Raw genomic sequence first — 14315 nt, 5'->3', positions numbered from 1 at the left:
GAAACACCCCGCCCCCGAACCCCACAAAAAAAAAACTGTTTGCCACGCCCACCGTAACGCCCACACCTTAACGGCCAAAAACTGCCACACCCACACTTTTTAAAAATGTTTTCATATTTGTTCACTTTTTTGTTAGTTTTGTAATGTTTTCTCGATTGCCAAAATTCTTTTTGCCACGACCACTCCAACGCCCACAAACTTCCACCATCCGAGTAACGGGTATCTTATAGTCGGGGAACTCGACAAGAGCACTCTCTATTTTTTAATCTAGTTTTTTTTTAGTTAGACTAATGAATTAAACACAGTTGATGCGTTTGTATAACATTTATTATTTATGTTTTGATTTCGCCATATTGTTTCCATTACAATATATTAATTTAACTTTAACTTACTTAATAAAAGTTGAATTTTTCGTATTCATTTATATTATATTTGTGTTCTTGTTTCATGTTTTTAATACTTTTCATACTTTTCGTATTGCCCAACTTTACGAAGAAGAATTGCGCGTCTGTTAACACTTTCCCAGCTTAAACTAGTACGCTAAAATTTCAATTTACTCAATTATAATATCAGTATATGTTCATCTTGTACACTAAAATCGACTCTGTGCTAAGCCTATCTGTAGGTTCTTAACGATTGTGACCATGAAAATCATGTAAACTGTAACTACAAAGCAAATAAAAATTGTGCTATGAATGAGTGCAACGAGAACAAGGAAAATACAATTCATTTCGCTAGGTGCATGAGAGATAAATGAGATTTACTAATGCCAAGTCCCTAGGGGCACCGATGGACTCTATGAGACCCACCAGACCAACTGGCTGCCTACGTCCTCTATACAACTTCCTTCTATCGATCCGAACGAAGTGAGAAAAATTTGCTCAATGTGGATACTTTTCTGCGGTTTCGCAAACGATGGAGATCACGGATGATGGGTTAATGATTGGGTGTATGGCTAAAAAGCGAACATAAAACGTTACACATGGAGTCTGCGTTTATGCGGCTGGAAAGTTTAGGATGATGAAAAGCTCTTAAAGTTGAACGGAGGTTTTGGTAAAATAAAGAAGTTAGGATAACGCATTCGAAAAGCCAAGTAGTCGTGGGGTAAGATATTTTATATTCTTACATTTGAGATTTTAATTAATTAAAAAGTTCTACGAAATTATTAAAATGTATTTGGTGGGATATTTTCTAAATTTCGGATTCGGTTTCTATGAGTATTGGAAGATTTATTTGAAATAGTTTAAGCAGTGAGATGATTTTAATGACACGAAGCTGAAATATAAGTTCCTCCGCATAAACGCCTTTAATATTTGAACAACTTTGACAGACACATACACACAAAACATTATTTAAGACTATATTAAACATTAAGCGGCCTATTTTTCGCTAACTGTTTGTTGTAGCTCTAAGACTGTGTAAACATAATCACAAGTTAAGCAGACCGGGATTGGAGAATCCATCAGACCACGATGGGCGTGCGACCATCAAGGGTTTTGCTATCCGTCAGATTCGATGACAGCGAACAGGATGTGTTGTTCTCATCCTCGAGCAGCTGCAGATGGTGTGGAGGATCATGCAGCTGCACCTGCTCGGTGATTGTAATGCCATCACTGCCGGAGAGCATTGGTGACTCCAAATTGCGGGCCACCAGGAGCACACCACTGGGATGAGCCGGAGACGGAGTGTGAATGGCGTACAGAGAACTACTGGCCGTGGAACTGTCGCTGGAAAATGGCAGCAGCAGCTCCACCTCCACCGGTGGTGATGGCGTTGGGCTGTTCACCTGGGTAACCATCGTCTCCTCCTCGCTGCTGGTCAGATCATTCATCTGGGCCACCGTTTGATGGATTCTTACGTGCTCCGTGTCAGCCAAATCGTTGAGTTGGTAGTACAGATTCAAGCTGTCATCCAAAATGGGCGCAAAGAGGCGGCGAAACTGTGCGATCAAGGCCGCCTCCTCCTCTTTCTCCGCCGCTGCTGGCTGCTCACCTTTCTGGATGGTCATCCCCTCCTCCAAATCCGCTAGGTGGAAATTAAACGCAATGGCATCCTCCACCGGGGTGGTTGTGGCCTGCCCCCCATCGACTTCTATTGAGCAATCTTTAACACTTCGTTGACCTCGTCAGACTTTGCCTTTGGGCGATTTTAGTTTCGTTGGCGTGCTAATGGAGGAAAAATATGTTATTATTTCAGATCAATCATTAATGTATGCCTTCGCTTTATGTATATACTAATAATTTATATTAAATGATATCCATTTAAGGATATGGCTCACCTGTTCTCATCTTTGCCAGTTTGCGTCTGCGCAGTGGAAACCGTGTTTTTGCTATATGGCGCTTGAAACGAGGTTGAAGTTATGGTGAAATATCCGCCCGGCTTTGGCTTCAGATGCCTGTTGTTCATCTGCATGTGCACAGTCTTCATGAACTCGATTTGGTGGGCCAACTTCTGGACTTGTTCCTGTGTTCCGTAAACCACATCATTAGCTGCCTAACGAAACACATCTCCCTGTTCGCTTACCTTGAGTTCTTCATTCTCCTGGTACAGATCAGGCGACTCCTCTGGCACCAGACCCACTCCATTTAGCGAGAATGAAGCTGTTATGCTCCTCACCTTAGCCTTCTGATCCCACTTGTCGCCCTGTCCCTTGAAAACACGCAAAATCTTCGGCCCGAATACTAGGGCAATGGTGGTGGTCGTGGAAAGCTGGGTGCGCACAAATCCCAGCATGTATTTGTAATCGGGTCCGGCGTTCGGAAAGAGCATTACACTGCAAGGAAAAATCGGTAGTAAGTAATTAATCGGGAAAAACGGGGTTGTAAACTAGACATTATATATGATGACTTGATATTCTTCAAATATTCTAGCTACTTCGTGAGTCAGCCAATTAGGTTTAGATACAAAATAGTAACCTAACACAATTGAAATGGCGTCAGGTGCGTGGGAAGTATGCCAACAAATTGCATTAATTATCAGGACTTCATCGAGGGGACTTCAGTTCAAAAGACAACTTGAAACCAGGCTGAATGTGAACCAGGAATGTTTGTGCAAACAAAGCGACACCCGGATGGAAGCCCGTATAAATGGAGAGGGGAAGAGGGGAGAGGGGATGCGAGTCCTTGCGGGCCAACAAAAAGGATTACTCGCGAGCACGAGCGCGCACAAAGCAAAGGAATTTAATTAAAACCGGGCCGCGTAAGACGGGCAGCTTTTCATTTCCCCAAATGGACGAGATGCGTTCCCCAGCATCCGGGATTACCGAACATGTGTCAACTGTTATAATTCAATTTGGAGGAAGTGGGCGCTTCCTCAGGTGGGGAGTCCACTCGTATGTCTAAGTAAAAACATGCAAATATTAAAGCGAAAATAGTAAGTTGTTAAAGCAAGAATAAGTTGTAGGATTTAAAATGCATTCATAAGCTGACTAAGAGAATGTATCATCGAAAGATTCGCTTAAACACATTTAATAGCAACATGAAATTATTCAAATAATTTATATATAGGTAGCTCAAATGGTATTTAAATTTTTCATTTACTATCACCCTTTAAATACGAAATAAAATTAATAAATTGAAATTAAATAATAATCATTTGTTGGCATAACCGAGGAACAGTTCTTCTTTATAGAATGATTACTCAATATATATTATGAGGAGTGCACTTACTGGAACACCACCATGGCGATGTTGACGAGGGCTATGTTGTAGATGGCGTAGGAGATGAGCCGAGCCTCGTTGTACAGACTCTCCGCATTCCGCACATTGTAGCACACCCGGATGCCCCAGGCCAGGAAGAACACTTCTCCGATGGCCAGACTGTGATCCCACCAGTTGTACGAGCACTGCTTGAACTTCAACTGACTCTGGTCCAAAATCTGTACAATCATGCGAAAATATACACATTTTACAGAGATTCCTTAATATCACATATAATTATTATAAAATGCACTTACCACTTCTGCTGTGGGCGTGGCCGAAATGGTCCATGTGCCCAAGTAGATGAGCATAACCAACAGGATGGGCACCATCCACTGCAAAAGTTGCTGATCATTCAGTTTTATTTTGTGGGCCGACTTGACACGATAAGTCAGGGACACTCTTTAAAGGAAAGCATTAATCACATCATCTATCTTATATTTTTTTATAATAGTCCTACCGCCAGGTTTTCATAAGCAGCGAGGTGTAGGTGATGCAAAAACCCATATGCCGCGTCCATTTAGTAGCTATACACCAAGTGGTATCCAGATAGGGAAAGATAGCTACCATCTAAAACAATAAAATATTTGTATTCAGAAACTACACTTTATAATTAATTTAATATATGTGTTCGCAAATAAGTTTAATTTTAAATATATTGAGTACACTGACATAAAGTAACATGAACCAGTTGTAAGATTACTAGGGATCTGATTTATTCTTATTTTTTTCCACATCCGCATCGGATCCTTTTCTGCGCCCATTCCCTTCGCCCTTTTCCGGGTCCAAAGCTTTCTTTTTTGCATTTTTTTCCGAAGGACTTAAGCATTGTCCGCAGTCCTCCATACCCGGCGAATACTCCTCGATTTGAATGGTAGTCTCGAAGAACTTGAACCGCTTGTGAATCAGTGTGGTGGCTTCCTCGAGGATCTGTTGGGGATCGGCATCCTTGGAAATGGCCAGGTGAGCGGATAAAGCAACCTTATTGATGGATAGGGCCCATATCCTCAGGTTATGCACGTGCTCCACACCCGAAATCGAGAGAAATGTCCGTCTCACCTCCTCGTAGTCCATGAAATCCGGGGTGGCCTCCATCAGGACCATGAGGACGTCCCTTAAGATTTTGAACGTAACCACAAGGACCAGCACCGAAAAGAGAAATGTGCACACCGAATCCATGAAGGCCCAATCCGGTCTAAAGTATATGATCAGAGCGGCCACAAAAACGCCAACACTCTGGATGAGATCCCCAACCACGTGAATGATGGCAGCTCGCACATTGATGTTCTCATGTCCTTTGGCTGCATACTGAGTGGAAACGGACTTGCCCAATAGTATCCGAGTGTTTTGGAACCCAGCAAACATCTTACTTTCTTGCAGCGATCCCTTGTCCTTTGACCTTTTCAACTTTCCTGGAAGAGAGTGCGAGTGGCCGTGCTGCAGCTGAACGGCCATTATCACATTGAATAATATAGCCAGAGCCGATGTGATCAGCATTATCTTGGCCTCCAGTTCGAAGTCCTCGTTAACCCATCGCATTATTGCCATGTACACAAGGATGCCTGGGATGGAGTAGTGGTTTAATTATCAGTATGACAGGAGACAACTGATTTGCATTTTAAGCAGATAACATTAATTGCCACCATTTCGGGCTTATAGATTGCCTGTTTCTAAGCTAAGCATAATAATGAATGATCTAATTGTAATATTTATATTGATATATTATAATACTGAGAAAGACTATTTTGCTGACCGAATGATTAGGTTGGCATGGCAATATGTTATCTAGGTTCTGCGAAAGCATTTCATCTACCAGGACGAATAATTACCGTTCACCTGTGACTACCCAGATGAAGAACACGGATACCATGGCCCCGATGACTTCAGCACGATGCCATCCGAAGTTCAGGCGCTCCGAGGAGGGTCTGCCAGCCAAGTGTAGTGCAGAAATGGAAATGAGAAACGAGGCCAGATCGGTTAGCAAATGGGCAGCATCCGTGGCAATGGCCAGGCTATTGGATAATACGCCTCCAATGACTTCGAGTATCAGGAAGAAGAGGCATAAAAAACAGGCGATTATCAACACCCGCATGGCGGCCTTATCCACTCCAGTTTCCCGCTCCTTAACATGGCAGTGGTCATCCCACTTGGCGGTTATATGCGAACGTCCTGTGATTGTGACTGTCCTTTGCGAATCCGATTTGATACTTCTTTTTTCCTCCAAATTTTCTACATTTTCAGGCGTATTTTTGTCAGCTTTTTGCGAAGTTTCTGCTGCGGCATTATCGGCATTTTGAGTTGCTGGAGTTTCTGGCTGTACATCTGAGGGTACAGCATCCTTATCTTGACGCGATGGCTCTTCTGGAGCATTATACAAATTACGATCGAATGGAGCCTTCAAGATATTTATATATCCATGCACTGCCTCAGTATCCGTTTGGGGCTTCGTTTCCACCGCATTTTCACTCTTTTTGTTGGTGGAATTATCCTGACTTGGCTTTATGACTATTGGTGTTGGTCTCTTCCAAGTTTTGGGCTTCGAGGCCTCCTCAATTCTTCTCAATTTGTCCAGAAACTCCGGCGATTCCTCGCCCGATCCCTCATCACTTAACGTATTTTTGTATGATTTGATGTTTGCTTCACCTTTTATTTTAGAATTCTCATAGAACTCCGCTCGTACTAGACTTTCCTTAGAGGTGCCTGCAGTAGGTTTGCTTTCATTTCTTTTATTCTGCGTGAAATCCTTTAGGGATTCCCTGGTATTCGGTTTATTTTGTTTATCTTCTACAGGAGCTGTGTCACTTTTGCTGTTTTTTGTCCAAGCAAATCTTTTTCTGAGAAGTGCTTCCCAGCTATCATCGCTATCTAACTTTTTTAGCTTGGTTCTTGAAGTTGTATCTTTTTCATCACCCGTTTGCGATCCACATTCAGCTTGATTTCTAGTCGACTCTGGTTTGTTTTCACTCTGAGAAAGACGTCCACTTATACTTGGTTCTATATCAATATCAGGAGTCTTGACCATTTCCTTAATTGCTGCTTGTAAATCCTTCTCATCCTCATCCTCTTCCTCAGAATCTGTATCTTTTGTATGCTCATCTTGTCTTTTAAGCGATTTCTTACTCATAATTCTTTACTAACAATTTTAGTAGCTTATATGTGCTCATTTTGATTAGAAAATCGACACAAATTTGTTCTTTTAGTTCCTTCTTCTTCTATTCCACCTCTTAACCCATTTGTTTTCTTGTTCTAAAGCCGTGTATTGCCATTGTGTGTTTTTTTATGGATGGAAGGTGGTTTTATGTGTCCACCGGGGGATTTAGCATTGTTGGTTTGCTAATGTGGACAACATAATTGCCAGCCGGTGAACTGGGAACAGAAAGCTAAAGGTTTTTGTCTGGAGAATGTGGTATACCTTATACACTTCTAACATTTCTTATTTCAGAATAAATACCTTATACACTTGAAACATTTTTTACTTCAGAATAAATACCTTATACACTAGTAAAATGTTTTATTTCAGAATAAATACCTTATACACTTGAAACATTTGTATTTAGGAATGAATATAAGAAATTAAGGGATATTTCGCGATTTTGGTTTGGTTGGAGTAAAATGGAATTTTTCGCGTTATACTGCAAAGTATTTAATAAATATATTATTTAATATATATAAATACTATTTATCTTAATCTCATTTAAGCCAAGATATCTGGCTTCTTTATTTTGCTATTTTAGTCACAAATTAGTCTGGAAAATCTGCAATACCCTTTCGACGCGTAGGTGCTTAAAAGCCGCATTTAAAAACCCATAAGTGGGACTCTTACGTGGTGGCTTGTTTGCAGATCCCTTTACCGCCAGAAATGGGAGTGGGATAAGGGCCAAAACGGGTGCACATGTGGGTTAATTATGAATGAGCGCGTGCCGACCACTTTGGGCCTTTTGTCGCATTAGCAGCATTGTTTTCAAATGGCCTTTGTGTGTTGTGTTCCTGGCCCCTTCTCCACCTTCTGCCCCCTTTAATGGGTTAAGAGTGTTGTCCCCAATGGCCCAAAAGGACCAAGTACTCACCTCCAGATACATGATGGCGCAGCCGATGAGCGTGATCATCAGGAAGATGGGGCTGGCCACCTTGAAGACCTTCACGCGACGATGCCGGAAGAGATAGCCGGCGAGGACAAAGGTGCCGCAGGCACAGCCAATGGATATGGTCAGCAGGGATATTCTAAAGAAGCGAAAGGACATTCATTCACATGGAGGACACCCAACAAACAGCAGTGATGGAGTGAGATGCACTTGGTTTTTGAATTTAATCTTTTTGTGGTTTATACTAGCTTCTTCTGTTAAAACAGAATTTTAAAAAATAATTATTGGCTTTGGCAATGGCAAAAACATGTTTCATTTGGCTTATGGCACTTTTCATTTGATTTATTAAAGCTTCCAATTAAAAAAAGAAATCTAAGCTGCAATAGCACTTTAAATGAAATTATTTCCTCAGAGTTCGCAGCGCTTAGAGCAGAATTTTGAATTTAACTTTTATTTGGCTTTAAAGATAGTAAAGATATTTATTGTTTTCAGCCTCTAATCGTTATTTGCCAACTGAGAAACACACATAGGTATCATTCCGCCCATCACTGACTGGCAAATAAAATCGGACCCGGATACCCACCTGAATGGCCAGTGGTAGTTGGCCAAACACGGCTCCGGACCCGTGCACGTGTCGCAGCCGGGGGCGCAGGGCAAACACTTGAAGACCTCGGAGTAGTAATTGCTTATGTTGTCCTGCTGCTCCTGCCAGGCAATCTCCATGATGGTGCCGTTGAATCCGTCCGGATGCCGCAGCGAGTAGAATCCCCCGCGGCAGAGGCACTGGTAGGATCCACGGGTCCAGCTGCTGCTTCCGGTCAGCGTGGTCAGTAGTTTTCCACCAGTTAGCGTCGGTGACTCCGCACTCGGCTGACGGTAGTCGCACTGCAAGGAGGCAAACAAATGCACTCGGATTAGCCAGCCGCAGGTGGAATCATTACAAATTCGACAGAATGTACGACTTTGGTCCTATAGAACAAGATTTAGTTTACCTAAATAATATGTATTGTAATTAATAATAAATATAAATAATTAATTTCGCAAGTTTGCATTATAATAAATTTACTTTAATTTTAAAGAAGTATTTAAACAAGTTTTTCCCATTTAAAATTAATTTCTTTTTTGTGATTATTCAACTTTTTACATACAAATTTGGAAAGCAATCAGTAATTAGTAAAATAAGCGCATGGCCCTATAAATCGCCTTTACAAAGTAATCAAAAATAGAGGGTCTATTGTCCGTTCTCGATGGGTTGTCCTGAATCGGAAGTATTGACAGAAGTTCCTCCTCCCGAATCTGCGTATGTATAGAAGGATTTTGATGCAATTGACCCGTGCTGCTCCTTTGAAAGAGTCGCCTTTCTGGAAGGCTCATTTTGCGCCATATGGAGACGCCCTCCACTCGCAGCTTTCCGGGATTTTCTCTGTTGAATTTGTTAATAAAATTCTTAAATGCCGAGTAGCTACGAGTTCGACGTTCCATCGCAGATGGGTGGCGATAAACGGGCATTGGAGGAGTAGATCGCATATCCCGCCTGGTGGCAGATCCTCTGGGCGTCACAGTTCTCTTAACTTTTCCATTCAGGCGCTTTAACGGCTTACGCGGCGGTGGAGTGCACTTCTTTCCCATTTTCTACTTAGTTTCTTGCCTAGTTGCATAAAGTTCACCTTTGTTGTTGGCCTTAAGTGAGTGGCTCCTGGAGTTCAATTGTCTATCAAAGCGTTGCAGGATTTCGGGGTATGTAAAGGATAAGACTATATTTATATATGTACCTTAAGTGGCAATTGAATGTATAAACTGGGCAAATGTAAAGTCAAGGGTAACTGGGACATTATTCTAGTTTGTACACATTATAAGGCCATTAATAACTTTATATTATAAATTTATATATAGAAAAGCCCAACTGAAAAGCCTTTACATAACTTATGCCTAATCTATGAAAAAGACTACTATACCCATCAGTTTTCATATTAAGTCTCATGCTAATAAAGTTCAGTTTACATACCACCATGGAGGTGCGATGACACTTGTGGGAGCTGTGGAAGGCCTGCAGATCGTTAATGGTGCCCTCATCGATGGCCATGGGCGCCATCCTGCCGCCCAGAAACGTGGATCTTCGTGCACCGAGGCGACTGTGCGGCTGCAACTGCTGCATTTTCTGGCGGCGACTCCCAAATGGATAGGGCTCCGCCTCGCACTGGTTGACACGCAGCGTGGACACGTCGATGTCGATGCTGATGAAGCCCCTTAGCCCGTGGCGCCCAATCGGCGGGATGGCGATGCTGTAGGACACCAGCCAGCGGCTCTGGGAGCACGAGAAGTACGGATAGGTCCACCAGCCCTTGTAGTAGTTGTTCGGCGGACTGGGCGCGAATTTGGGCGAACGCAGGGTGGGCGAGGAGCTCTCATCGTCAAACCTGCGGAGGAGATTCCGGATGAGTGCGATGACTCCTTTTAGATATGCCACTTTAATCTTCAAAAATTTGTAACGAGCATTAACCCAACTATCCCTGCCTCAAACCTTGTTATAAAGAGAGTACTTCAAATATTAAAAGCTCTATCATTAAGATTGGTTATTTTAATTTGCTAGTAAAGGACACTGACTACTAATATTAATTTACTTTTTTAATTTTTTGTTTTAAGACCTTACTGCTTTTTTACAAGACTTTAAACAGAATTCATCTAATGCTTCAATAATGATTTAAAGCTGTCAGCTAGCTACATACAAATCTGCACTTGCTGATCCAATCTGCAAACTGGCCACCACTGATTCACCACCTGTTCCACCTACCAGGGATAACTGCCGGCGGGCTTCTTGCCAATCTGCAGTCCGTCCTCGTCGTACCGCTGCGTTTCCGCCGCAGCCCCCTTGACCCACCAGACGTAGGACTGTACCGCTCCGTTGGTCAGATTCAGGGCCAAAATGCGGGCTCCGGTTATGAAGTCATCGGTGAGCAGGCCTTTGGCCAAGGCATCCGACAGTCCTGTTGATGAAAAGCGGCAGCAATCGTTAGTAGGCTGGGTGAGATGGCCAAAATGTGATTTCAATAATTGGTGGCGGAAATGAACTGAAAGTACGCAGAAAGTAATTACACATCGCACTTGCAATTGGTCGTGTCACTTGACTGCTCGTAATTGCTGATTACGGAGCACAAATTGCCCAACTTTAATTATTTATGTTGCGAAAACTGCGGCTGCGGCTCTCGGTTTTCCATTTTCCATTTTCAATTTTCGGCCTGCCATCGTTTCGATTTCCCAGAGGGAAATGCATTTCCATTGTTGATTTCCCAGCTCAGCCCAGCGACGTGTTTCGTTTGATTGCATGCTCCGTGATTTACATAAATATTTTTGCAATTTCGACATTGTTGAGCGGTTATTGCAATAATGCTTATGTTCGCATGCGGAATTATTAATCGAAAACTACCGATGTTTTCAACTCCCCGCAGGATAATTTCATACTTATTTATTCCTACCTATTACGTTACATTAGTAACTTCATAACGTGATAAAGTGAAATCATAGACTGTTATCCTTTGAAATAAATGTTATGAATACTTTGCAAATATCTGTTTTTAATTCTAGCTTGTTTAAAACCCATTCCGTGCAGCAGCAATGGCTTCTGTTTTGCTAATTAAAACGCCGCTTTTAATTAAACGACGATATGCAGTCACATGAATTATACATGTGCAATTAAATGTGTTAATCGCGCAACGCGACTTTGGATTGTTTATTTAATTGAGTAGTGGCATTCTGTGCAACTTTAAGTGCTTAACTTGCCACATCTGTTATTGTTGCTGCGACCTTGAAACAGTCATTAAAATCCGCAGCCCCCGTTGCAGTTGTTCTTTTGGCCTTGGCGGAAGTGTCAACCCAACAACAATGATTAATATGCGCGGCAGGACATCAGAGGCCTTCTCTTTCTCCTCTGCTTTTCTCTCGCTCCCTCCCTTGCGAGTGCGTGAAAGTGTGTGGGCGCTGACTGTCAAAAGCTAATATTTCTGCAACACTCGTTCGCCCTTCGCCTTTAGTGCTGCCAGGATTTCGAAAACGAGTCCCAAAAATAGCTAAAACAATATTCATTATTTTTTAAGGATTTTCAGCTGCTAGTAACTGGTTCTTAATATTTTTAATTTTTACTAAATAGTATGAATACGAATTGCAAAATGTTACAAAATATTGAAAAATATTACAACATATTTTAGCTTGAAGTTTTAGTTAATAACAATAAACAATAAATAATTGCATTTTCAAGGCTGTGATGTGATCCACAATTAAAGGAAATTTTATATATATATTTAAGACAGAAATAACAACCAGCTAGATTAGCGGAAAAACATCCTAAAGGATGTCACTGCTGTTTAACTTTCAGTGATGGGAAAAAAGTGTGAGGAAGCCAAAGCGAAACGAGAATTGTTTACAAAGTAAACTTATTTAAATTCGATTACCGCAACTTCCGTGGCACTTTCTTTATTTTTATGTTTTAGTATGTATGGGGTTTGCTTATTTTCCTTTTCCTATTTGCTGCTGTTACTGTGCTACCGCACAAGGTATCCCAACATCTCGCAAAGTTGTTTCCTCCTTATCCTGGAGAAAGCAACTTAAACCGAGTACGTGCGTTTTTTAGTTGGCCAACTTTTTGGATTCCCTGCCGCGGGAGTGGAACTGAAACAAAGCATCTGTGATAGAGCCTTGTAGGACATGTGGGAGAAAGGCGCTTTATGTTTATTTATTCCACCCGATTAAATACACTATCGCTTTATGGGTTTTCAAATGTGTGTGCACTAGATTATGGCACACAATTTAAGATAATATAGGTAAATTACATCATAGCCTTTAAAAAAATAATTAATAAATACATCAATTTAATTTCTGTGTACACAGCTTCTAAAAACGTAATATTCCTTTAAACACCTGTATTTTACCCTTTCTTTGTGAGTTGGTTTACAAAATGTGTTAAAGCCATAACAGTTTTTTTTACCGTGTACACATGTGTGCTTACTTCTTATCCGATTCCTATTCTGAAAATTGTGGCCGCGACAGAACACTTAAGGTAAACAACATTTCGCAATGGCTGTCAGCTGGTTTTCACCTGAGAAGGTAACACACTGCGACAGGACGAATAACGTGAATAACGTGAATAAGGTGGACGGTGTGCTTATGGGTCACGGGCTCATTCATCATTCGCTCAGCCATTTTGTTCCGCACTCATTCGTTTGCCGTCATCAATCTTTTTTCCACTTTTTTGATAGTGGGTGGATTTTCTGGCTCTTGGGCCTGTTTTTGTTTTACTTCACTTTTTGTTTATAGCAAAGGTGTTGCAGACGACATAACAACAATGGTAACAATTTGTGTTTGCCTTTTTTCTTGGCTGTCCGGACAAACAGAAGTTTCTGGGCGTGTAAAATTGGCAATTATTCAAACTACAGTCGGACATGTTTTTGCTGCCTCATGTGAGGTTTTTTGCAGATGCCAGGTGTTTCAGGAATAATTAAATTTACCTGAGATTCGGTTTGCCTGAAACTGGACATTTGGGGCCAATATTGTGGGGCTACAAGTGGAACATTCAAGTGGGAAAGGCGACTAAATAATTTAGGGGAATCCCTTAAATGTATTGTGTGATATATAGTCTCAATTAAAAATGTAACATTGCAGAGGTAAAGACCAATTTTATTTAAATTGCCTAACTGCATTTGCAAGATATAAGATACTCCTATCTTGGGACTTTAAATATTCAGGTTTCCAGGCGGTTTCTGGATGCTATAATCTAGGAAATTGTTTTTAAAACCTAAAGGAAGTCCAATCAAACAGTTTTTTCTTCTCCTCAAATAAAAATGGGTCTTCCACGCGTAAGCCTTTTATTTATTTCTTTTTTTGTAAGGCTGGCAGTGGATTTTCCACTCAGCCTCTCTCTGCGCCTCTCACATTTCGCAGTTCGACGCTAGCCAGATATCCATTTGTGGGAACACCGATGTTGGCCCTTTTAAATTGGCTTAAATTTATTCGATTTGCGAGGGCACTCTATGCGAATAATTTATGCGCGGCATCAAAATTTCAAGAGTCAACATGGTTGGACGAGGCTAAAATGGAGGCAAGTGCCAAAATTGTATACAATTGGCCGCCTCCTGTTGCGCTCCTTCGTTCAACATGATGATGGTAGGTGAAACACAACGGCAACAAAGGACACCAATTTGCCTTCGTCTTATGCGATTTTTGCTGACACGTCTCACCTTTTTGAGCACGAAAGGAAAGTCTGATATAGCTGTCTGCCTGTTTCAAGACGGTGTGGAAATCATGGCCATAATGGCAACTTGTGCGCCCCAACACTTCCAAGCTACCCTTACTTTCCCAATTCCGATGCCGAGCCCGAGATCCAGAGTCCTGGCGATGAGTTCATTGTGCGTTCGGTGCTCTGTCTTGCCCTTGACTCTGCATGACACACTGATAGCGTTTTATTGGATGATTTCTACACTTTGCAAATAACGTGATGTGCTTAGCTCCGTTTAAATTGCTCGGCGACTTATGACAAGCATTTTAA

General features: G+C 41.7%; 3 protein-coding genes across 4 annotated transcripts in view; all 3 read right to left on the bottom strand.

Moving 5' to 3' along the window:
- Positions 1–309: 309 nt before the first annotated feature.
- LOC6527363 (probable G-protein coupled receptor CG31760) overlaps positions 310–14315 on the bottom strand; it is a 28331-nt gene continuing 14325 nt past the window's right edge. Inside the window, 10 exon segments of the mRNA XM_002088419.3 lie at positions 310–2165; positions 2279–2463; positions 2524–2773; positions 3669–3877; positions 3956–4100; positions 4159–4268; positions 7766–7919; positions 8364–8665; positions 9786–10197; positions 10572–10764. Coding sequence (XP_002088455.2) covers positions 1463–2165; positions 2279–2463; positions 2524–2773; positions 3669–3877; positions 3956–4100; positions 4159–4268; positions 7766–7919; positions 8364–8665; positions 9786–10197; positions 10572–10764 — 2663 coding nt within the window. The 3' untranslated portion in view covers positions 310–1462.
- On the bottom strand, positions 4325–7751 carry LOC26535591. 2 transcript variants are annotated; one of them, XM_015199157.2, is made up of 2 exons: positions 5535–7751; positions 4325–5260 (listed from the first exon to the last, which is right to left on the bottom strand). In XM_015199157.2, exons 1-2 carry the CDS (start codon positions 6820–6822, stop codon positions 4401–4403), a joined length of 2148 nt encoding a protein of 715 aa, XP_015054643.1. In that variant the 5' UTR covers positions 6823–7751; the 3' UTR covers positions 4325–4400. The 2 variants fall into 2 exon arrangements, with proteins under 2 accessions (XP_015054643.1, XP_015054642.1); XM_015199156.2 differs by having other exon boundaries at positions 5089–5260; positions 5528–7751.
- On the bottom strand, positions 8891–9629 carry LOC26535514. Its single transcript, XM_015199144.3, has 2 exons — positions 9553–9629; positions 8891–9491 (listed from the first exon to the last, which is right to left on the bottom strand). The coding sequence occupies exon 2, from the start codon at positions 9407–9409 to the stop codon at positions 8951–8953; it is 459 nt and encodes a 152-aa protein (XP_015054630.1). The 5' UTR covers positions 9410–9491; positions 9553–9629; the 3' UTR covers positions 8891–8950.

This window comes from Drosophila yakuba, chromosome 2L, assembly GCF_016746365.2.
Source record: "Drosophila yakuba strain Tai18E2 chromosome 2L, Prin_Dyak_Tai18E2_2.1, whole genome shotgun sequence".
In the NCBI taxonomy this organism is placed as follows: domain Eukaryota; kingdom Metazoa; phylum Arthropoda; class Insecta; order Diptera; family Drosophilidae; genus Drosophila; species Drosophila yakuba.
Note: the sequence above shows the minus strand (reverse complement) of the source record. Positions and strands in the feature narration are given on the sequence as shown.

Coding starts and splice junctions, on each gene's coding strand:
- LOC26535591 (XM_015199157.2), bottom strand. CDS start 6,822: ATGAGTAAGAAATCGCTTAAAAGACAAGATGAGCATACAAAAGATACA. Junction 5,261..5,534: donor CTTCATCTGGGTAGTCACAG/GTGAACGGTAAT, acceptor ACTCCATCCCAG/GCATCCTTGTGTACATGGCA.
- LOC26535514 (XM_015199144.3), bottom strand. CDS start 9,409: ATGGGAAAGAAGTGCACTCCACCGCCGCGTAAGCCGTTAAAGCGCCTG.